Source organism: Glycine soja, chromosome 9 (assembly GCF_004193775.1).
Source record: "Glycine soja cultivar W05 chromosome 9, ASM419377v2, whole genome shotgun sequence".
Lineage (NCBI taxonomy): Eukaryota > Viridiplantae > Streptophyta > Magnoliopsida > Fabales > Fabaceae > Glycine > Glycine soja.
Genome location: NC_041010.1, coordinates 45,907,604 through 45,932,807, shown reverse-complemented (window position 1 = coordinate 45,932,807; position 25,204 = coordinate 45,907,604). Strand labels below are relative to the sequence as shown.

General features: G+C 32.2%; 2 protein-coding genes and 2 pseudogenes across 4 annotated transcripts; 3 read left to right on the top strand and 1 right to left on the bottom strand.

The window, feature by feature from the left end:
• The first annotated feature begins 932 nt into the window (after positions 1-932).
• Positions 933-8,668, top strand: LOC114366896 (NAD-dependent malic enzyme 59 kDa isoform, mitochondrial-like). The gene is made up of 19 exons (XM_028323923.1): positions 933-1,055; positions 2,394-2,490; positions 2,648-2,766; positions 2,860-3,027; positions 3,853-3,981; positions 4,444-4,504; positions 4,810-4,913; positions 4,996-5,079; positions 5,197-5,303; positions 5,457-5,559; positions 5,872-5,979; positions 6,138-6,203; positions 6,382-6,454; positions 6,547-6,633; positions 6,802-6,856; positions 6,950-7,021; positions 7,523-7,585; positions 7,975-8,089; positions 8,270-8,668. The coding sequence occupies exons 1-19, from the start codon at positions 933-935 to the stop codon at positions 8,339-8,341; spliced, it is 1,806 nt and encodes a 601-aa protein (XP_028179724.1). The 3' UTR covers positions 8,342-8,668.
• Positions 8,669-11,932: 3,264 nt separating this feature from the next.
• LOC114368554 lies at positions 11,933-17,129 on the top strand (annotated as a pseudogene). Its single transcript, XR_003657359.1, has 10 exons — positions 11,933-12,039; positions 12,172-12,415; positions 13,126-13,167; positions 13,271-13,444; positions 13,540-13,910; positions 14,830-15,157; positions 15,267-15,513; positions 16,179-16,220; positions 16,292-16,465; positions 16,550-17,129. The product of XR_003657359.1 is annotated as an uncharacterized LOC114368554 (transcript).
• Positions 17,130-18,023: 894 nt separating this feature from the next.
• Positions 18,024-20,595, top strand: LOC114368553 (annotated as a pseudogene).
• A 1,387-nt stretch (positions 20,596-21,982) lies between these two features.
• LOC114425243 (sm-like protein LSM6A) lies at positions 21,983-24,021 on the bottom strand. Of its 2 annotated transcripts, none has more exons than XM_028392081.1 (4): positions 23,864-24,021; positions 23,379-23,619; positions 22,378-22,491; positions 21,983-22,263 (listed from the first exon to the last, which is right to left on the bottom strand). In XM_028392081.1, exons 2-4 carry the CDS (start codon positions 23,491-23,493, stop codon positions 22,217-22,219), a joined length of 276 nt encoding a protein of 91 aa, XP_028247882.1. In that variant the 5' UTR covers positions 23,494-23,619; positions 23,864-24,021; the 3' UTR covers positions 21,983-22,216. The 2 variants fall into 2 exon arrangements, with proteins under 2 accessions (XP_028247882.1, XP_028247881.1); XM_028392080.1 differs by having other exon boundaries at positions 23,379-23,513.
• Between the last annotated feature and the right edge of the window lie 1,183 nt (positions 24,022-25,204).

The following is a 25,204-nucleotide window of genomic DNA, read 5'->3' as shown; positions in this document are numbered from 1 at the left end:
ATTACTAAAAGTTACTGATAGTTAAATTATACTAAAATACATAAATATATGTAATAAAATTATAAAATGTTAACATTAATATTTTTTAAATTAATTATAGAAAATGAGAGCTCTTTACCTAAATTTAATTTTTATATATTTCAATCAATTAAAGAAATTAAAAATTAATTTTTCTAAATTTAAAATAAATGAAAACTATTTACCTCAATTTTTTTAAGATAAATATATATCTAAAGTGAATAAAGAATATAGATTTTTATAATAATTAAAACATAATTATAAAGATTGTAATATTTTATAATTGTTTATAGTATTTTAGTATAATTTCAATTATTAACCTTTAATTAATAATTATAAAGTTTTAATTATACACATGATATTAAAATCATAACTTTAATTTAAAATATAAAATAATCATCTGAATTTTATTGGTTATTAAATATGTGATTATTCAGCCATTTCACTTGGGTTCAATCAGAAAATCCCTTTACATAAATTAGAATAGTCTGTTTTAGTTATTGTATTAAATAATATCGACTTATAATTAATAAATAATATCATAAAAAGGGGGACAAAGACAAAGGTAGGAAAAAAAGCCACGTGTTATATCCAATGCAGAGCTAGTCGCTTTCTATGTGCATCCCTGCCCGAATCTCTTTCGGGCAGAGTCCCCTCTGGTAATTTCGCCCCCTCGCGCTGCCCCAAGCCGCACCGGGCAGCACCTGCAGCAACAACAAGAACCGTGCTTCAAAATGTTTCACCTCTCCGAAACAAACAGAGGAGAGAGAAAGCTCCTCGCGCTATAAATACCCTCGCAAACATTTCTCTCGTTGAAAATGCGCTTCTCGCAGCTCAGAACGAAGAAACAAAACCGCATTTGTCTGCATTTGTAGTAGGTGCCGTTGGTTGTTTGTTGCATTTGATTTCGAAAAATGTGCAAGGTTGTGCGATTCGCGGCGGCGGCCAGATTGCGGCGATTATCGACGGCGATTCCCGGTCCATGCAAGGTTCAAAAGCGTGGCACTGATATCCTCCACGATCCTTGGTTCAACAAGGTTCACTCACTGTCTTTCTCTTCCACTTCGCTTTCGATCTACACTGTTTTTTTATTTTATTTTAATTTCACTAAATTATTTTGTTTTTTTTTTAATCATTAATTTTATGTTGATGAATTTGTTTGTTGTGTTAGTTTAGTTTATTTGGCTGGAGCAAAAGTAACTTTAACCTGAAAAGAGATGGAAGGGCTGGATTTTCATATAGTATGAAAAACTTTATTTTATTTGAATGAAACTGAATAGTGCTGCCGAGTGCCGAGTGCCGAGTGCGTGGATCAATTGGCGTGATTATTCCAGCATAATCAGTAGTCCCGAGTTTGGGTCCTGAATATGCTGCTTGCTTTAAATATTTTGAGGGAAAATTTTGCTGCCCATATAGTCTCTCCTGCTATGGTATCTAAAAATATGAAACTGGTAGAATGTTTGGACAACACACATAATTGATTCCATCCTACAAAATCATGGTGAAACCATGAAAAAGTAAAAGCAACTATTTTGTTGTTTCACTTTTATCATGAAAAATTAATTGATTTTTTTAGCAAAATTGTCTATCCTGCTATGGTCTCTAAAAAAAATAAAACTTGAGTATTTAACTATTTTATTCTTACTTTTGCAAAGGACACCAAAGTGTATGTTTGGATTTCAATTGAGAGGACTCAAAAGTAGTTTTACTCTTAAAGCAACAAAATTTTCCTTCTTTATGTGCATTGAAATGTGAAGACATGCATTAAAATTCACAAAAATATTTTCCTAACTCTTATGCAATCGTGGGAGATTTACACGAATGAACCATGAGCAATCATATAAGTGAACCTGACATCACACCTTAACTCAAAACCTTAAGGCTCAAGTTTATAGGTCTTTCTTTTACTTACATGGTGTTCAACCTTTCAATTCCTACACAATATGAGACTTCACCTCACACTTGTACTCCAACATTAACTTTTATCCAGACATTAGAATTATTTCAGATACATTTTCTTAAAAAAAAAAATTTTAGTATCATCATGAATGAATTTTCCGTAGTTTGGTTTATTTGAGGAGCAAGTATGTAATTATGTTACTTGTGTGTGTGACATGCATGAAATTGTATGAATGTGGAATCTAAGATGAAGAAAATTCTCTAACGTCGCCTACCTATTGATATTGATATTTTACATGATATTTGATTAAGTTAGTTTGGATAAATGCTGAATTGATTAATTACAAAATGCTGTTTATTGAGATAAATATATTATGTTTACTATCTGACATAAAAAATCCAAGTTACTCATGGCTGTGCTTGATCATTGTTTGGGATCCTAAAACTTATTTATTTATTTAATTCTTGATATGTAGGATACTGGGTTTCCTTTAACTGAAAGGGATCGATTGGGGCTTCGGGGCCTCCTTCCTCCTCGTGTCATTTCATTTGAGCATCAATATGATCGGTTTAGTAAGTTTTAAACCTAACCTTTTGATACTATATTTATATGTTGTTCATTCTCAGTAATTATTGCTTGCCCATCTTTAGACTGTGCTACTGTGTTTGGCTTCATGTTTGTTCCTTCTTTGGTAATGTTTCATAGCTGTAATATATTATTATTTTTCAGTGAATTCATACAGATCTTTGGAGAAGAATACACGGGGCCAATCAGATAAGTTTGTTTCTTTATCCAAATGGAGGATCTTAAATAGATTGCATGACAGGAATGAGATTCTATATTACAGAGTGAGTTGATGAAGTTGGGCTTGCTAATGTATGGATACATCATTAAAATTATATTATGTGATTTTTATGTTGTTTACCTTTTATGCCCTTCAGGTTCTTATTGATAACATCAAAGAGTTTGCTCCAATAATCTATACCCCCACAGTTGGGTTAGTGTGTGAAAATTATTCAGGGTTATTTAGACGCCCACGTGGAATGTATTTTAGTGCCAAAGATAAAGGAGAGATGATGTCAATGATCTATAACTGGCCATCTGATCAGGTATTGAACTAATCTTGGTAAAGTGCTGCATTCCTTTTCTTTTCATTCATGATAGTAAATGGGAGCAACTTTTTCTATTTATTTTTCCCTTTTAATATCAACACAGTTTTCTTAAGATTGTGACTTGTGAGTGTTAAAACTATTGAAACTTGGTTAATTCTGTACTTATTGGAATTCTCTAATTCTGTAGCCGAGTTTAGTACATTTTGCGCTTCCTGAGGGATAAACTGGAATTCAACGAACATGGATGTTGTTGTATTTTTGTTTTGTAGAAAAAAAAAATTCTTTATATGTAAAAATTTGTCAAGGAACCAAAGAAGTTTCACTATATATGGATCCATTTCACCGAGGACTTTTCTTGGACATGAATGTTACGGTAGTTTATTGTGTTTTTTTAAAAAAAAATTCTTACAAGCTCATCCTGTTATGAGGAGGTATATGTAGGTGTTAGGTTTATAAAATAGAGGGGAGGTAGTTGAAAAAATAGGAAAATCTAGAGGATGGAGTATTTTATTCTTTTTTCATTATTAAGTGACATTATTCTATACTGTCAAATTATCTGCCTTGCATAATGTTGATACTTTTTTAAAGTTTATTATTGAAGTTTTCTAGTGATTGAGGTATCTAGTTGTAATTGTGATTACTTTATTTCTTCTCACTTTAACTGACTTCAACGAAAAATGTTCTGGTAACTGGGTTACAGTTCAATTGCTATGCACATACATGCCTTGCCATAATTTAGGAGCTTTTTGGTTCAGTGAGTAGCAAACTTGCTCCTTGCCCTGATTTATTATTGGTTATAACTATCTTGTTTCCTTGTTTCAGGTAGACATGATTGTCTTGACAGATGGTAGTCGTATTCTTGGCTTGGGTGACCTTGGAGTTCAGGGCATTGGAATACCTATAGGAAAACTTGACATGTATGTTGCTGCTGCTGGTATCAATCCACGAAAAGTATGTTTTTTCCCCTTCCTTTTTCTTTGTATCTTTAATTTTCTCTCAACTTGCAGTTTCTGCATGTTTGGTATAACTTTGTAGTCAATATTTGAAATATTAGCATACACCATGTGCTATAACTTAAGGATTGTTACCTGGTGGCATAGGAATCAGATAGATTGTTTTTTTTTTCTTTTTCCGTGAAATGGATAGATACATTTTTTTGAAGATTGGGTTGGGTTGTTAACAGTTTTATGATTCTGAAAAATATAGTTTTGCTTATGTTTAATATTTGTAAGTTTATCTTGTGCAGTTACATACATAATCAACAAATGAGTTTATGAATCTTAACTTTGTTATAAACTTATAATTATTGATTTTGAATAATATTTTAATTTTCTTTTCTTTTTAACTGCAACTTTGTAGTGCTAGTAACTCTGGTTTAACTTATACAGTATGTTGTTTTTCCAATTGTTTCAGATACTTCCAGTTATGTTAGATGTTGGCACAAACAATCAAAAGCTACTCGAAGATCCCCTTTGTGAGTAGAACTCAATTCTCTGTTACTTATTTCTATAGTTGTTGTTTGTCTCACTTTTCCATTTACCATAGACATATTTGCTTTGTAAACTGAGGAAGCTGTCATGTTTTTCAGTATCCTAGATTATGTGGTTGCGATTGAGTAATATATCTGTTTAACTTATGCTGCAATGATGTGTTGGAGTGGGATATTTCATTTACGTTGACATTCTTGATCTCTTGAGCATGCAAAAAGCTAATATTGGTAATTCCTTGTATTTGACATCATAAAAGTTACTGTATTTTAACATCATTTTCATGTGTCAGATTTAGGAGTTCGACAACCTAGGTGGGAAGGTGAAGCGTATCTATCAATTGTGGATGAATTCATGGAAGCTGTACACACTCGATGGCCTAAGGCTATTGTGCAGGTTTGTATTATTTTTAAAACATGTTTCTCTCAATGTTCAGTTTCGGTATTTTAGTATTGAGATGATTGGCTAATTTTTTCAGTTTGAGGATTTCCAAATGAAGTGGGCTTTTGAAACCCTGAAACGATATCGAGAAAGGTTTTGCATGTTTAATGATGATATACAGGTGAGAAAGTGATATTATATTTTGCTGACATTTAAAATCTTCAGTGTGTTAAGTATGCACTGTGTTCTTGAAGTGACTTCTAAACATCAATTGTCTTTCATTTCCATTGTCCAATAGGGCACAGCTGGTGTTGCACTTGCTGGACTATTGGGAACTGTAAGGTCCCAAGGTCGACCATTGTCTGATTTTTTGAAGCAAAAGATAGTTGTGGTTGGAGCTGGGAGGTACTTGCAAAACTAATTTTGATTTAATCCTTATTAGGTATCCAGTTTTGTTCTTTTATCATGCTCCTCATTATTGATTCTTTCTGCTTTAACATGGCTTCCAAAAGACTGTCCAATTCTGTTTCACGTGATACTTTTTTGCCTGGTGGGCAGTGCAGGGCTTGGTGTTCTTAGCATGGCTGTCCAAGCTGTTTCTAGGATGTCAGGGGGCAGTGAAACAGCTGCCAACAGTCAATTTTTTTTAATTGATAAAGATGTATGCCTCCATTGTGTTTACTTTCATTGTTAGCGCTTTAAGTTGCAGCTCTCAAAAACCAAAATTGTATTCATAATATATGATCTAGTTCCCTTGTGATTTTGGCTCAACTTCGTTATCCAAATATTTATAATTTTTTATCATCAAATTCTTTGTCTTAATTTGTCTCCATTTATATGGTTAACATCATAATACATATTTGCTTTATGAAATCCTCCTTTGGATTCTGTTATTTCACTGTATGATGCACATGGTTCAATTGTTGTTATGATACACGACGTCTGTTAATAATGACATGATTACTGAATGCAGGGTCTTGTCACAACAGAAAGGAGCAATCTAGATCCAGCTGCAGTTCCATTTGCCAAAAATCCAAGAGATCTTGAAGGGCTTTCAGAGGGCGCTAGTGTAATTGAAGTGGTAAATGCTACAGGATTTGTTCAAGAAAAACTCCATTGGCTTTCATGTTATTTATTTAATATTTTTGTTATTATAAACAATTATTTTTCATTAAAGAATAAATATTATGCATACTCATTGATATCCATGCTTCAATTGTTGAACCTAATGATCTTTAGGTTAAGAAGGTTAAGCCACATGTGCTCCTTGGATTGTCTGGAGTTGGTGGTGTTTTCAATGCAGAGGTAATTACCTTTCATATTATAATACATACTCTTATTGAATTTAATTCCTCAGTGAAGTATATTCCATTAAATGAAATAGACATGTTTGAAAATGCCTTGTTTTGACATCTTTGGGTTCTGCATCCTTCATTTTATTGTAATTGAGTTTCTTCATTTTAATGGTTGAGATTCAACTCAGGTGCTTAAGGCAATGAGAGAATCTGTTTCAACAAAACCTGCTATCTTTGCAATGTCTAATCCCACCATGAATGGTTTGTTTGTACACGGCTCATTCAGCAATCACAATTGTTTAATAATGTCCATGTTTTTCATTTTGACAATTGTTTTGTTATCATTGAGACAGCTGAGTGCACTGCTATTGAAGCTTTCAGTCATGCTGGAGAAAATATAGTGTTTGCAAGTGGAAGCCCTTTTGAAAATGTAGATCTTGGTAATTGCCACTTCGTAATATGATTCATTGGTTTTGAAGTATCCTGTCTAGTTCGAACTTTCTTCAGCTATGGAGGCTTTATTATAGGATGAATCTTGTTGCTATATAGTTTCATTGTTCATTTCAATATTATGTTTTAACACAACCTCCAAATGAATTTTTGTACAGGAAATGGAGAAGTTGGCCATGTAAATCAAGCCAACAACATGTACCTGTTCCCAGGGTAGGCATGCCTTTGTGGCTTTATAATTTTTTCATGAATCATGCCACTCAGTGGAAACATTGTTGTAATTTCTATTGAAACATTCCATTTCAGGATTGGTTTGGGAACACTTCTGTCAGGTGCTCGTCATATAACGGATGGAATGTTGCGAGCAGCAGCTGAATGGTATATGTTATTTGGAAACTTTTGTTCTACCAAAAGCTATTACACTAGGCATCAATGGGAATTTAGTGAATTATTTTCTTGATGTTTGTAGGGCTGCTCTGGTGTTAGGCATAATAATTGAGCAGTCTGACCTTGTCTTATGTGTTGGCTAATCATTTTGTCTATTTTCTGTCTCCTTTCTTTGAAATGTTTTCTTCTTAAGTCCTGATATGACTGGGCAGTTCTTTTTTCTTGCTCAGTAATGCATGTGCACAATATGGTGAGGATTTTTATGTTAACTGTCAAGTAGTAAATGTTAACATACATATCGTCCTCTGCACTCTCCATAGCCTCTGAACTACTTTTCATCTTTAGCTCATGTCTTCTCAAATTTATATGGTGAAAAGCTTATTACATTTTTTGGGTATACATTGCCACTCAGTAGTAAATAACTTCCCCTCTGATGAGATGTCACTCAGTGCCTTTTTAAATAAATTCCTAACATTCTGTCATCCTCTTCAGCCTTGCTTCATACATGACAGATGAGGATGTCCAAAAGGGAATCTTGTACCCATCCATTGACTGGTAATGTTCCCTTTTTTCTTGTTATCATTTGATTTTGATTTTGATTTTCTCATGGCTCTCCTTTTCCCTGGCTCCTTTTTGAACTACTATAAGAGAAATAAAACTCAATTTGTATAGATGCACTAAAACTGATTCTCCAAAATTATTGGATTTGGATGCCAAGTACAGTACTAAATCTAACAATAGTTTTGGTTTACTCATCCCTTATCAAATATGTTCAGCAATTACCTAATATCATGATTTAATATGGTTAAGACTTGAGAAGACGTTTACCCAAATTATTTTAAAAGAAACAATGATCTGGGTATTTAGTGGTGTTGGCAACTAATAAATAGTTCTCAATAGTTGATGTTGTGGCCTTCTCTAATCAACGCAACTTTGTTCTACAGTATACGAGATGTTACAGCAGAGGTTGGGGCTGCTGTTGTACATGCAGCGGTTGCAGAAAAGCAGGCTGAAGGACATGGTGATGTAGGGTTCAAAGAGCTAGCAAACATGTCAAAAGTATGGAAAATTCTGGTTACTCACTGATAATACATTATATATTCTGGTTGAGTAGACTGTTATATTTTGCATGCTATCAGGGGGTAGTGATTAGTGAACTGTTCAAGATTAAATGTTGCAAACTGGCTAGATCCCTTGTTTTCTGCTGCTGCTAACTCGTGCTTGTTGCTTCGGTTGCAGGAAGAAACCGTGGAGTATGTCCGAGGCAATATGTGGTACCCTGAGTATTGCCCTCTTGTTCATGAAAAATAGACTTTTATGAAGGCCTTTTGTTATTGATATCTCAGTTCCGCGCAACCAAGCCGTTTAATATTTTTTAGTTTTAATCTTAGCAATATATGACTAGCAAGGTTTTGAACTTTTGGTAGTTGAAGGTCAATTAGAGGTGAGAAGAGAGAGATATATCTTCATTCGTTGCAGCCGTGAACTGTGTAATGGCGTTTGGATTGAACAAATCTTGGTCCTCCCACTCCCTTTTCTTTTGGAAGCTTCATAAGTATTATTAGACAGTTGTTTAAGTTCTGTTTCTCTCTAATCGTGAAGTGCATTGGGGTTCCTTTGCTTATTAATTTTTTTTTACGATAAGGGTTCCTTTCGTTATTTACACTTATAAGCGTACAATTCATGCATTGTTACATTATTATTTACGTTAATAAAAATTTCTTTCCAAAAAATGAACAAAAAAATTATTTGAAAGATACTTAGAGGTAACGTAAATGATTTAATCATTTGATTTTATGAACGGAGTTTATGTTGTATATTTTGGATGAGAGAAATGTAACACTGTAAAACATTTTTTTTCTTCTTCTTTTTTTTTTTACCATGATTGATTTAAATTTACTGAGATTCAATTCACACTAACAAATAAGCAAACTTCAAATATGAAACTATTTTTTATTTATAGAATTTCTAAGTAGCACCCTTATAATAACTAATAAGGTTGACGTCTAATCCAATTGTTTTTTTAGAATCATAAGCAAAGGCTCAAGTATTATTATTAGAATTATTATATTAATTTTAATTTTAATTTCTTACAATTATATGTTGACCTGTATTAAAACTTAAACTTATTAGTTTATTTAGAAATAGCTTTGTTAATTTATTTAAACAACCTTATTACCTAAAAATAATTTTTTAAGTTGAGTAAAGTTTTTGGAGAAATTGCGCTATCTTCTCTCATGTTTTTCTAAATGACAATTATATCTCCTCTAATTTTTAAAAGACACTCACCTCTCGAATTGCATCAAAGAGAAGTGAGTGTCGAAGACAATGAGCTAAATTATAGGAGGTGATGAGTTAAATTTTTGCTAAGTTTTTTTAAAAAGAAAATAATTTAGACTAATTTAAAAAAATTGTTTAAGTTAATAAATTAACTTCAAGGTTTAGAACTGAAATAAGCCAAATGCACTTGTTTTAAGAAAATATTGACTTAACATATCTCGTTTTCACTCATATCTAGAAGTCAGACATGAAAATTTTTCAACGGTGACAATAAAATTTAAAACTATAACTCTATATAAATTATTTAAATTCCTTATTATCCTGTAAAATATATCGACAAAGAAAGAAATGTGTGCATCTTACACGTGACATGATCGCAAAACGTTACATGAGTGTGAATAAAATCTTGTGTCAAGTTTTTAAAATTATTTTTGTTTGTAACTTTGGAAACAATTACAGAGAATTGCCAACAGATAAATATTGATATATGAGAGTAGTTTGTTTCCTACGCTATACGTCTCTTGTTTTAAAAAAAAGAAGAAAAGGATTAAACTTCTAATTACTTTTAAACACTGATATATTATATTTAGAACGATTTCAATCTTTGAAGTACTAGAAGTTGCGCGAATCGACCAACAATAGTATCTTAGTGCCTGCACCATTGATCAACAAACAACTACTCGTAACCATTATGACAGTTTGGGCATAAAAAACTTCAGAATGGACAATTTTTTGCTGAATTGAGTCAATTAATATTGTAGAACTTATATATGGCAGTCCTCCTAGAAAATTATAATAAAAGAAGGCTCGGTAATATTAAAATGAAACTTGATGGAAATATTTTAGTCTATCTTATTTACGCTTGATAATAAAAAAGTGAAATTTCTTTATTCAAGAAAACTATATTTCGTATTATGATGATGATGATGGACTAGTATTAGAACCCGATTCTCACATTGTTTTTATTTCTGACTTTAATTTAGATTTTTCTTTGGTAGATACCATAAATATATTCTAGGAGGTGAGTTAGGTAGGACTGAGTTTAATTTAGATTTAAATGTTTTGTAATGATAATGTAAAGAATATGATAATTTAATTTAACTAAATTAGATAATGAAACAACATATTTTAATTATCAATACGATTTTAAATATAAAAGTAAAAGATGTAAATGAAAACAATAAATTAGTAATCAATAGCAGCCATTGTTTTTTGTTATATTCGTATCATTTAATACTGCAATATTTTTTACTTGTAAAATTGAAGGATAAATATGCCTGCTATATTTCCATACGCTTGAACGTTGATATAGATTAGGTGTTGAGAAGTCATATCACCAATGAAATATATAACTTCTACGTCTATGAATTTTACTTAACTTAAAAACTGAATGTTAAAATTTGGCAAGCTTAACATATTCAGATTTTATATATTATTGATCTGTTTTTTTAGCTCAATATTTCTCACTTATTTTCTTTTGATGAAAATATTTCTCACTTAATTAAGAAAAGGGAAAAGAGACCGAAGCATAAAATACCAAAACGCAAACTCAATATAAAAATAGCACAATAAATAAACTCATGATCTATCACAATTGGAAGTTTTCCATGTATTATATACGGCTATCTTAAAATTTAAGTAAAACTTAAATATAAAAAAAATAAAATTATAAGAAATAAAAAAATTATCAATATTGACTAATGGTAAAAAATTATATTTAAGAAAGAAAAATATAATGAGATATTTTTATTCTTAATAACGAGAAATCTATTTTATTAAATATGGATAAATTAAAAGATAACTTTTTTAAAGTTGAAAAAAAATATAAAAACAAATTATTTAAATTGAAACAGATTATTTTTACATATATTTCTTTTTATTCATCCAAAATTAAATATTTAAAATTAATATTTTTAAATCCGAGCAACTAGTGTTTGAGAAGAATAGAAATATATATATATATATATATATATATATATATATATATATATGAAAATGAGATATTTAATGTACTATACTGACCGAAAAGAGTAGATTTTAATTTATTTATTTTTTGTTAAGAAGTGAATATTCATATTTAATATATAAGGATTATTAATGGATTGGTATTAAATATTTATTCTAAAAGACAACATCTCAAAGGAGGAAAAAATGACTACGCAATTCAAAAATGACATGCATTAGAATGTCCATAGTACTAGATTTGGTGGAACATTCTTGGATTTTTGTGTTGTCTCTTTCTCTACATGTTGTGGCTAGTCCAGTTAATAATATATCATCTAGTAGTAATTCCATTTCATCATGTGTAAACTGTACGCGCAACAAACACTAACAATTTTTGTACATATCCAGGAGAATGAATAATCCAGTAGAAAAGCCGACATAAACTGTATTAACAAGTAACAACTAACCCATTTGACTAGCCGCCATTTTTTTTGTTGACAAAATTATGTCAGTGAGAAGATATTTAATTAGTAGTCATTCGTTTCCTGTTATTTTGAATAAAATAGGATCTGATTTGTTTCTTTTATTTTGAATAAATAGATTAGGATCTGATTGTATTCCTGATTTAAGTTGTATAAATAAGGAATTACAATATTTGTCATTAATGATTGTATTCCCAATTTATGAACAACTCTACTTCTTTATACAAACCATCCAACCAACATTCATCTCTCTCCTCAGCACATTCACCAAGTTTCAGCATCTATGCCAGAGGTAAAACTAAGGTTAGTAGCATTACACCACTTTAACTATATAGGACACACCATTGTTCACATGCAATGGTTCATTTTCCCTTTCTTGTGTATGTTTGCATAGTTTGTAGCATCAGGTGGAAGTGTGTTGGTTTGTGATTTCAGGTATGCTGTTGTTACTTGGGCAAACAAAGGGATAGGATTGGAGACTGTGAACCAGTTGGCCTCAAGTGGAGTCAAGGTGTTGCTCACAGCCAGAGATGAGGACAGAGGCCATGAAGCCATTGAGAGATTGAAAGAGTGTGGTCTCTCTGATTTGGTGATTTTCACCAGCTTGATGTGACTGACTCTGCTAATATTGTTTCACTAGTAGTTTGTCAAGACACAGTTTGGGAGACTTGATATCTTGGTAAAAAGGCATGCTGATATAATACTGAATATTCTCACCAATGGAATTCATTTTCAGTATCTTAGTTTTTTTTTTGTATAGAAATTATTCTATGGTCTTGAAACAGCATATGTCTGGTCTTTGCCAACCTCTACGGCATACATAGTTGAGTTTTTCAATTTACAATAATTAATTAATAAAACTTGGTTAAATGTCACCTGGAGATTGACCAAGACTATAAACATGTGATGATCTTGGATTATATACTATGTTCTTCTTATTTTCCCTTTTTCAAATATAAAGGAAAATTGATGAATTCATTTAATTGTGACTTGACTTAAACATGACTTTTGCTCTCTAAATATCACTTGAGTTTTTCTCCCCCTTTTTCAAAAAAAGTTGTAATCCAGTAAATGTAAAATATTTTCCTTTCCTTTATAGTCCCTCTTTTAGTCTTCATGTTTCATGAGTTAAGTACTTACCCATAGTAAATGGAAGATTAAACAGAAAATTAAGAGAAACCAAATAAAAAGGTTGTGGTATTGAAAGTGATGAAAGTAAGTAAAAATGGGTTAACTTATCAACATTTATAATTGCTCATGACTCTACACAAAACAGAAATAGTGTACTTGGAATAATTTGCCCCGTTTAGAAGTTATTTCCTTTGCTTTTCTTTAACTTTATATGAATGAATCATTTTAACCTTTGAAAAATCCCACATTCTTGTGTAGGTGAACAATGCCGGAATCAGTGGTGTCATTCCATATGAAATGGTCAGTGTGTATTTTTCTTATAGTTTTTTTTGTTCAATGTGTGGGATTTATGGTCTATGTGGAGCCTCTATTAAAGCTTTGAGTTTCTTCTTCATGAATGCAGGAAGAATCAACAATTAACTGGAAGGAACTGACTCAAACTTGTGAGATGGCAGAAAAGTGCCTAACAACAAACTACTATGGTGCAAAGGAAACAACTGAGGCATTTCTTCCCCTTCTTCAATTATCCAACTCACCTAGGATTGTCAATGTTTCCTCCCAAGCAGGATTGTTAAAGGTACAATAGTGGCTAAACTTTTCTTTTGAAACTTGAAATATGATTTTACACTAAAGTCTCAACATTGGCAAATTTGTGTTATGTTGATGTTTCAGGGGATAGCAAACGAATTGGTTAAAGGGGTGTTTGATGATGCTGAAAATCTTACAGAAGAGAGAATAGATGAGGTACTCAAAGTTTATCAAAGACTTAAAAGAAGGCTCACTTGAAAACAGAGGTTGGCCAACCTTTTTGTCTGCTTATATGGTCTCAAAAGCAGCCATGAATTCATACACAAGGATTCTAGCCAAGAAGCACCAAAACTTTTGCATTAATTGTGTGTGTCCTGGTTTTGTGAAAACAGACATAAACAGAAACACTGGCTTCTTATCCGTTGACCAAGGTACTGCTAGTGTTGTGAGATTATCACTGTTGCCTGATGGTTCCCCTTCTGGCCTCTTCTATTGTAGGCAAGAACTGTCAAACTGTTGAATGATTTTTAAATGCATTAGAATCATGCAGATCCAAGAATAAACATAAGAGAATGTGTCTCTTGATGATATTTTTTTGACCCTTTATTTGTGTCATTGTAAGGAGTTAGGAGAGAAGGAAGAGAAAAGTAGTAACAGTGAGGGGATCAGCGATTAAATAAATAGAGGAGTGGCTTCATTCTGTTTTGTATCATTTGTAGATTGAGTATTAAAACAGAAATCTTTAAAGGAGAGGATATTTTTCTGTTCTTTTGATTCAAACAATGGAAACAATTTCTTTCTTTTCCATTGTGGATTCATAATTGCGGAGGAATACTTGCTAGTTAAAACTTGTTTCTCACATTTTTTTTGGGTGCAATCTTGTTTCTCACATTGATCACACTTAATAGCATGGTCAAAGTTCCCATTAGCCATGTTTTTATAGAATGTCATGTTTTAGGATCCTAGATGAACTATTTGTTGGGTGTTAATTCTTAAAAATTATAAATTTTCTTAATTATTTTGATAAAGTCTTTTAATTAGTTTTTTTTTCTTCCTATATTTCTTTTTAAGTGTTGTTTAAGATTTTATATAAAAAACAAGAAATGTAATAACAGAAACACTGGCTCCTGACCAAGGTGCTGCTAGTGTTGTGAGATTTTATATCTCTTCTCTAGACAGTGATTAACACTTATCATTTCTCTTTCTTCTTTACACAACATGCTTATACTTCTATGATTTATCTTTTTACTTTTCTCCGTAGGTGTCAAATAATTTTCTGATGTCTACCAATCATTTTTTAAAGAAATTACCAAAAGAACTTAAATGTAACAATATAATTAAGAAAAAAATTGGATGATTAAATTCGAGACAAATATATTAAGATCCCAAATCAATAGTATTAATTTTAACTTTACCATAACGTTTAAACAATGCTTTTGCTACCAAATCACACTTGTGACTTGACAAATGAATGGCAAAAGCAATTGCTTGTCTTATTTGAATATTTCCTACGTTCTTCATGCACCCACGTCCCCACTTGCGCCAGTGTGCCACCACCACTACAAAATTTGTACGTGTCAAAAAGAATTAAAGTTGTGGAAAAAGGACAGCATCAACTAACCTTGATTTTATTTGCGACCCTTTTTTTTTTGAGAAAACTGCACCTCTATTTTCTATACATATTATCCAATATATTTGGACTCTCTCTCTTCTTCACATGCTCATTGGCTTTCAGCATATCTATGGCAGAGGCAAAACTAAGGTTAGTACTCCTCCACTTTAGACAAGGTTCATTCCTACACACAATTGTCTCACATGCAAATATGTGTCCATTCCTGTGTAATGAATGTTTGCATGATTTGTTCTGAAAGGTATGCTGTTGTTACTGGAGCAAACAAAGGGATAGGATTTGAGACTGTAAAAGAGCTGGCCTCAAATGGAGTCAAGGTGGTGCTCACAGCAAGAGATGAGAAAAAAGGCCATGAAGCCTTTGAGAGATTGAAAGAGTGTGGTTTCTCTGATTTGGTTATTTTTCACCAGCTTGATGTCACTGAATCTGCTAGTATTTCTTCACTAGTAGAGTTTGTTAAGACCAATTTTGGGAAGCTTGATATATTGGTAAGGACATGCTGATACGATGTTTAATATTCTCAACAATGGAATTCATTTTCAGACTCTCACCTTTTCCTTTTCAGCAGAAAGGCAAATTGGTGAATTATAATTTGGAAATATGAGGGAATCTTATGTATAAATTGTGCAGAACTTAGTCTGTGGACTGCTCTAATAGGATGTGGCAATGAATATGAAAAATACATCTCTAGTATGATTCTCAAGTACAATATATTTGGTCACATTTCTAGTGGTACCCTTTGTGTTGGTGGTATTCTAGGTGAGATATAAAAGTATCTGATTCTCTAGAAACAATAGCATATGGTGGCATAGGTACTGCAAAATTATGCAGAAAAATAGAACAGAATGTAGTTTAAAGCCCGAATAATCCACTGTTTTCGTTGCTTCTTCATTCATCTTTTTATGCAAAAGACACGTGCATTTATAGATATTACCTAAACAGTTACAATTACAAAGAGTCACAACTTTCCACTGAAATAGTAAGTGATTAGGTGAACATATTTTTAAGAACTTATACTATATGGGAAAATAGTAGGCTGTGTTGGTTACATCTCACAAGATATAGAATGTAGATAAGAAGTGGTCTTTGTTATCCTTTGGTTAAATATGAACCAATTAATTTAACCTTCTAAGACTTCCAAATTCTTGTGTAGGTGAACAATGCAGGAATCAGTGGTGCCAATCTGGATGAAGTGGTGCGTATGTGTGTGATTTATGACCTATGTGGAGCCTCTAACAAAGCTTTGAATTTCTTGAATAAATGCAGGAAGGATCAACATTTAAATGGGAGGAACTGACTCAAACCAATGAGATGACTGAAAAGTGCCTAACAACAAACTACTATGGTGCAAAGAAAACAACTGAGGCATTTCTTACCCTTCTGCAGTTATCCAATTCACCTAGGATTGTTAATGTTTCCTCCCAAGCAGGGTTGTTAAAGGTACAAGAATGCCAAAATTTTTCTTTAAATTAAATTTTAATCCACATAAAACATTAGCAAAATTTTATTATGGTCATGTTTCAGAACATATCAAACGAATGGGCTAAAGGGGTGCTTGATGATGCTGATAATCTTACAGAAGAGAGAATAGACGAGGTACTCAAAGAGTTTATCAAAGACTTCAAAGAAGGTTCATTAGCAACCAAAGGGTGGCCAACCTTCTTGTCTGCATATATTGTCTCAAAAGCAGCCATGAATTCATACACAAGGATTCTAGCCAAGAAGCACCAAAACATGTGCATTAACAGTGTGTGCCCTGGTTTTGTCAAAACAGACATAAACAAAAACACTGGCATCTTAACCGTTGACCAAGGTGCTGCTAGTGTTGTGAAATTGGCACTGTTGCCTGATGGTTCCCCTTCGGGCCTCTTCTATATTAGGCAAGAATTGTCAAACTTCTGAATGATTTTAAATGTAATGCAAATACATTCATGCAGACACATGAATTAACACATGACAGAATGTTCCTCTTGCCCGTATTTTTTACCCTTATGCAAGTACGACCATTATCTTCTATTCTTGCTAGGAATTGTCAAAGTTCTTATTTGTCATCTTCTGATGAAATTTAATTTCTAGAACATGAGATGAACTATTCTTGGTTTAAGGTAATATAAAAATCAATTCCAGTTAATTGTTAAACCTTCTCCTCTATTACTTTGGTATAAATATGTAAAAGGTATTCTAAGTTTGCATATGAACTTGTTGCACTAGGCAGGATTTGTGTAGCAGTCACCTGATGTAGAGTAGCTATGTAAAGCTTGTGTATTTGTTGTACCAAAATTTTCGTGAGCAGAACTTATTAAACTATTTTAAACTTTTTTCCTCTCTAAAGCATCAATGAGAACATTATATTTCACTTGAGAAAAAAAAAACTCATTCCCCCTTTTTCAAAACAATATTACTTCACAATTTCACATCCCATAAAGTCTTTTACATTTAATAAAAAAAATTAACTTCTGAGCATTTTAAATTTATTTTCTATCTCAAAACCGTCTTAAACCTCCAATGGCACCTCTTAGGGTTTATATAAAGAGAAAGTATCAACGGGATTTAACTGTAACAATTTAAACAAATTGAATGATTAAATTGGAGAAAAAATATATTAAGAACCAAAAATCCAAGCATTAATTTTGAAAGAGGGACAAAAAATGTGAATCAGTCTATTCTTTACCGTAACAGTTAAATAATGTTTTTGCTACCAAAATACATTTATGTGCGTGAGACAACCGGAAAAATTAAATTATTTTCGATTATTATTGTTATAATTAATTGTGATTAGAATTGATTTTTGGATAAGTTTGATGAAAGGTGATTTAGAAATAAATAATAACAAATGCAATTGCTTGTCTTATTTAAATTTTTCCTACACGCATTCCTCTTTCGAAGAAATTGTTAGGTAATTCTGGATCATTACTTGATCTATGATCCTGACCAATATCTGCAAGACACTTAAGTATTATTAATTTTTTCTCATAAATTAAATACATGTCACGTAGAAATGGGTTGGGACTCATTTGCGCCAGTGTGCCACTGCCACCAGCCCACCACTAAAAAATTTGTACGTGTCAAAAAGAATGAGGCTGTGGAAAAAATGTCAACTATAGTACAAGTTGACCCGCTTGACTTTATTTACCAATTTTATTAGAAAACTACATACCTACTTTTCTATGCATGTTATCTATCTCCTCCATCACAAATCCATTGAGTTTCAGCATATCTATGGCAGAGGCAAAACTAAGTTTTGTACTAGACCACTTTAGAGTTTAGACCACGCTTTCTTCTTCTTTTATGTGCTTGTAACAGGTTATAGAAAATAAGTGAGTCAGTTAGGAATGGTTAATCCAATTAGTTCTATAAATAAGAGCCTCCATTGTATAATTATCATCTTATCAATTTTATTCCTTTTGAGTATTCTCAATCTTCAAGCTCCCAAGCTTCCTTTTTCTTCATTCATTGTCCACCTCTTATTCCTAATAGTTTGTTCTTAAAGGTATGCCGTTGTTACCAGGGCGAACAAAGGGATAGGATTAGAGACTGTTAAAGTTTTGGACTCAAATGTAATCAAGGTGGTGCTCACAGCCAGATATGAGGACAAAGGCCATGAAGCCATTGAGAGACTGAAAGAGTGTGGTCTTTCTAATTTGGTGATTTATCACCAGCTTGATGTCACTGACTCTGCTAGTATTGCTTCATTAGTTGACTTTGTTAAGAGCCAGTTTGGGAAACTTGATATCTTGGTAAGAAAGCATGCTGATATGATATTGAATATTCTCAAATCTCAACAATGGAATTCATTTTCAGTTTCTCACTTTTTCTTTTTTCAGTAAAAATTCAATTTGATGAATTGTAATTTAAAAATATGAGGGGATCTTGCATATAAATTGTGCAGCACTTAGGTTTTGCACATTGCACTGCTCTAATAGGACATGGCAATGATTATGAATAAGAATAATACATCTCTAGTATGATTCTCAATTAAAATTGATCTGGTACACTCTGTGTTGGTGGTATGCTAACACTCAAGAAATTATAGCATATGGCGGGCGGCAATAGGTACTACAAAATTATGCAGAAAAATAGAACAGAAAAGTAGTTTAAAGGCCAAATACGACGTTTTCTTTGTTTCTTTCTTCATCTCTTTATGTAATACATACGCATGTATTTATAGATTGATAAGTGACTCTTAGATTAGTCAAACAGTTACAATCACAAAGAGACACAACTTTCTACTTAATATTCCACTAAACATTAATGACAATAAGCGACTGCACATTATCTAAAATATCTCTACTAAACACACTGCTGACAGTACATAATTCAACACTTTGCATGCCTAAGATTTTTTGCTATAAAGTATTTAAAATGTCTTCTTAAATACCCAATTATATGTTTGTTCCATTAAAATTTCTCTTATGGTTGAGCAATGTTTATAGTTAGTCACAACTCTACAGGAAAAAAATTATATAAAAAAAAAAAAGAGTACTTGAAAAAGTTTCACAGCATGCTTACAAGAGTATCTGACTCATTGAGTGATTAGGTGAACATATTTTGGTTATGATACATGGGAATATAGTAAGCTGTGTAAGATACATCTGACAAGATAGAGTGTAAATAAGAAGTCGTCCTTGTTGTCCTTTAGTAACATATAATCAAATCAATTTAACCATTTAAGAATTCCAAATTCTTGTGTAGGTGAACAATGCAGGAATCAGTGATCAGTGATGTCAATCTGGATGAAGTGGTGAGTGTATGTGTGTGTGTGTGTGTGTGTGTATTTGTCAACTATGTGGGATTTATGGTCTATGTGAACCTTGTATCAAAGCTTTGAGTTTCTTCTGCATGAGTGCAGGAGGGATAAAAAATTAAGTGGGAGGAACTTGCTCAAACCTATGAGATGGCTGAAAAGTGCTTAACAACAAACTATTATGGGGCAAAGGAAACAACTGAGGCATCTTTTCCCCTTCTGCCGACATCCAATTCACCTCGGATTGTTAATTTTTCCTTGCGAGCAGGGCAGTTAGTGGTACAAGAAGGCCAAAACTTCTATTTGTATTTTAATCCATTTGAATATGATTCCATTTACCTTCTAAACATTGGCAAGATTGTGTTATGATGGTGTTTCAGAACATAGCGAACGAATGGGCAAAAGGGGTGCTTGATGATGTTGAAAATCTTACAGAAGAGAGAATAGGTGAGGTACTCAGAGTTTATCAAAGACTTCAAAGAAGGTTCATTTGAAAACAAAGGCTGGCCAACCTTCTTCTTGCCTACATATATGGTCTCAAAAGCAGCCCTGAATTCTTACACAAGGTTTCTAGCTAAGAAGCACCCTAACATGTGCATTAATAGTGTGTGCCCTGGTTTTGTCAAAACAGACATAAATAGAAACACTGGCATCTATTCCATTGACCAAGGTGCTGCTAATGTTGTGAAATTTGCATTGTTGCCTGATGGTTCCCCTTCTGGCCTCTTCTATATAGGCAAGAATTGTCAGACTTCTGAATGAAGTATTACAAGCACATGAATAAACACATGACAGAATGTACCTCATGCAAGTTAGCATAGTCAAAGCTCCTATTTACTTTTTATGAAATTTCATTTCTAGAACATAATTTGAACTATTCCTGGGTTAACTTATTTAAAAATCAATTCCAAAAAATATTAAACCTTCTTATATATTACTTTGGTATAAACAGGGAAAAGGTATTCAAGTATGCATACATACAGCCAAACATATGTGGAGGTGGACATACATATGACTTGTTTGAATTTGGGTATGGAGCATGAAGCTGACGCATTTGTAAATATTCCATGTTAAGCCTCCCTCTATTCCATGTTTTTTCTACCAAATAGTAACTTGTTTATTTCCCCCAAGATCAGCTAGTCATGTAGTGTTTGATATTTTATATATTACAAAAAGTAGTATAACAAAAGGACACTCCCGAAATTAGCTAACCTAATAGTTTGATCTTATATATTCTTAAGATTGATCTTACACGTGCTCACGATAGTTTTTAAGCAACGTTTATATTTACTTACTTTAAAAATGTACGGTATGTTTTAAGAGTTTATAATTGACAGTGTGAAGCAGGAATGAGAATCGATTAAGGCGGGTGCGGGTCAATTGGGTTACGAATATATTCGAGTGGGTATAAGTAGGTCAACTTCCATAACAAATATCAACAATAAGTCACTCTTTTAAATGGTGTGACAGACACAATACCAAAGAATAATAATAATAATAATAATAATAATAATAAATAAAAAGATTGCTCAATGAAGCATTATTTGATAAAAGGTAGAAGCCAAATGTATTAATAATGGATGGTTCAAATTGCTTCTAATAAATAATCAAACATATCAACAGTTATATTTGTCACCCATATGTAATTGATCGGTGCGGGTTCCGACAAAATTTTTTTATCAAACCCACACCCGCCCAAAACTATTCATTTTAAACCATTTTTTTATTAATTTAACCCAATACCAATGGACCCATCCAAAAAGCTTGGATTTTTTCATATTCAGTGAGTTACACTTTTATCACCCCAAATGTAAAGTAATTTTACATTATTAAACAATTAAAATTTATAATTGTCATGACTTTTAAGATAATTATTATATAAAAATCAACAAATTATATTAGGGGAACAAAATTCCTCATCTAATTTTTACTCCCCTCTAATATTAGGAGATTTGGAGGGGAGGGGATGAGAGTTTAAAACATTTCAACTGTAATGACTAAATTATCCGTATTTATATTTTGAAATTTAAAATTAGAAGGATACAAAAATGTAAATTAGTTTTTAAAACACCTCTCCTACCCCTAGTGAACCAAACAAGAAAATGGCTATCTCCCCTCCACTCCATTAGAAACCCTCCCATTCCCCTTTCAACTAAACATAATGTCTAATCAAAATCCATCCAGCCCTCCCCTCCTTTGAACCAAACAGACCCTAAAGTAATAGCAGTTTCTATTGCAATTTTGAACTTCCAAAACAGGATAGAATATTCTACTAAAATATGTCAACAAGCATTTTACAAACTGGCCATACCGCTTTACCTTCAAAATATAACCAGGGCAAATCAGTTACAATAGACTAGAGTTGCAACATAATGGCAGTCCAATAAGCTTTTAAAATTCATAAGCGTCTTCCAAACAAAAACAAAAAAATCAGATTCCTATACTTTCTAAGCCCCCTCTGCTAGAGTCCTCTTTGAGGTACTAATGTATAGAACTGCATCAAATAAAAGAAATTTCCAATTATTTCTGCAATCAAATATCAATAGGGAACATTATTTCAATTTTCCAAAATATATAAAAAAGAACATTGTATTTCAAACATCAGTACCATTATTCCCTCGGATGAAAGCGTCACCATACTTGTTCTTCAATTGTCCATTGACGTATTCCTCTGTCTGCTCCATTGCAATATTCATATAGCCATCTAGACAAGCAAGTATACCTGCAAGATTAGCCAAAACGAGTGAGCCTACTTCATGCATACAGAGAAGCATAACATAACAAATGCAACTATTACAGTGGACAAGTGCACCAATATGCAAATTCACAATGTAAACTATCAAATATGGAATTGGGTAATAAACTGAAATCAATTCCTTTTCAAATACTCTAAGAAACAAGAAATATCAGAAACATATCATAAGTCATAATCATGATCTTAAAACATGAGTGAAAAACAGTGTCTATATGAAAAGAAGCACCCAGCATTTGATATATCAAAAAGGATAAGCATATGCCCTCATTTTTCCAACAATTTTGGGCAGGGCTCAAATACAGGTTACTTAGGAATCCAAATTAAAACAATATTTGAGATCAAAATCCAAAAGCAATCACCAGTAGACTAAATCAACAACTTTCTTTCTCATCCAATCAACCAAATCATCAGACTTTCCCTCAACAAAGCAGAAAAAACTGTGAGAAGCAAATATAGACCAAACATTAAAACATCAATGCATCACCACCGCCACCCTCATATACCGGTTAACTATGAAGCACGGACACCCCAGTCCCTTGCCGTGTCCGGGTGTCCGACACGCACCCGCACCTAACACCGACACCGACACGAGTACGACAGGTGTCCACGTTCTAATATTTTGGACATTACAGGTGTCTCCGTGTCCATGTCGTGTCCGGTGTACATGTCAGTGCAATTTTAAAGGATTTTCAGACAAAGCACTGTACAAGCATGCAAACCCAAAGCCACCCAACATAAATATGTAACAGAAAACAAACCAAAACAAGTGGACATTGTCTTCATCAACATTTAGCAAACCATCTTATTGTGAATATCTAGGGAGGATGAAAATGTGGTAAATGAAAGAAAGGAACCTCTGTAATCAACACCAGAATTGAGCTTGACAACAACCGGCCTCCCACGAATGGATTTGAGAAAATCGGCAGGGGTTTTCGTGGTTCCTGATCCTGCTTTCTCTGTTCCACTCATTTTATCTCAACTTCAAACACCTTCCAAGGAACAACAAAATTAACTTTGGTCAATTAAAAACAGGTAAGGTATCCACGTTTCCTCCTCACTGCAGCATTTTCACAAACACCTTATGGGGAGTTAAAACTACAATAAAAAAGTGAGTAAGTTGTTAATTCTCTCTCAAAAATAAAAAATTCAATTAGTCCTCTCCAATTCCAGTTTAGAATCAATCCTCTATAATTTTACCTCAAAGGGTGCATGAAAAAGCTACGTAATCGACATTCACAAAAAGAATACAATATAAAAGGAAAAAAAGAAAAAAAAGGAACAGTGTTGTGTTTTGATAATGAGAGAGCAAAAAATTGAAGGTTGGTTTAGAAGGGCGTACCTGAGATGAAGTGGGTTGAATTGAAACCGCAATTCACTGTCTTTTCTCTTCGTCAAATGCTTCTCGAAACAAAGATGGGGGAAATAATAAGAAGACAAGAAACGTGTAAAGGGCCAAACTTTAGGGTTTCAAAATCAACCAATGTGCACGAAACGGAGTGAAACAGCAGCAAGATATATAAATAAGAAAAAGATAAAAAGACATAAATAAAAGAATAATAGTAGTAAAATAAAAATATATGTTGTTTAGATTAATGAAAAAAAAAAACTCATCACTTATGTAATAATGTAAGTGAAAAGAAAGTGAAAAAAAATGAATAAAGGATACTACTATAATTTTTATATTGGTTAAAAAATATAAAACTTTTAATTTTTATTACATTACTTTTAAATATAAAATTGCTTTTATTTTTTCTGCTATGAAAAAAATTATTTTTAGTTTTTTTTAAAAAAAAAAAAAAACTGTACCCTCCTTTTGGACCAAAATCTAACGCAGTCAAGAATTTAAAATTAAACATAACCATTAGATTTTTTTTTTTGAAAGGAATCATAATTCATTAGATGAAATCAGATCATAACCATTAGATGAAATCAGATAATCAGATAGATTATATTTTATGTTCTAAATCAAACCTTTCATCGAAAAAAAATGTTGTAAACCAAACTTAAAATAGAATTCTTATTTAAACAGTTCAATTTTCAAGTAAATATACCAAATTTTATCGCCTCCTTTTCACGTCTAATGGTGATTTGATGTTGTGTCCCGATTCTCTATTTCTATCTCTTTTGTTTTTCATCTAATAAAATATATATTTTTTTATCTTCTACCCACCTCTTCCCTTCTATTTGATTTAAATAGAGTATAAGGTAGGGATAGGGACATCAACAAAAATATGCATATACAAATATTGACAGTTTTTTTTTTATAATTGTAGGATTTTAGTTTCCTAAGTTTTAATTGTGTTAATTAGTTACATCAAAAAATTATGTTAATTGGATCACTAGAAATTATAAATATGTGATTTTAATCCTTAAATTCTTATTGTAATAATTGGATTCCTCATGCATCATAATTGTGTGGTTTTAATTACCAGGTGTATATATTATTTCATATATATTAACAAGAATGATATTTATCTATAAAACAAAAAAAAAATACACAATTAATTATTTTACCCACAATATAATAAATACATAATAAAAACAGCAAACTTAAGACACTTAGCAACACTAGATAAAATCATAAGAAAATGAAAATGAAAAAGGAAAGAAAATTCTAAAATAGAGTCTAAAATATATTAATCTAAAATATTTTTAAAAATTTTATTGACAGAGTCTTAAA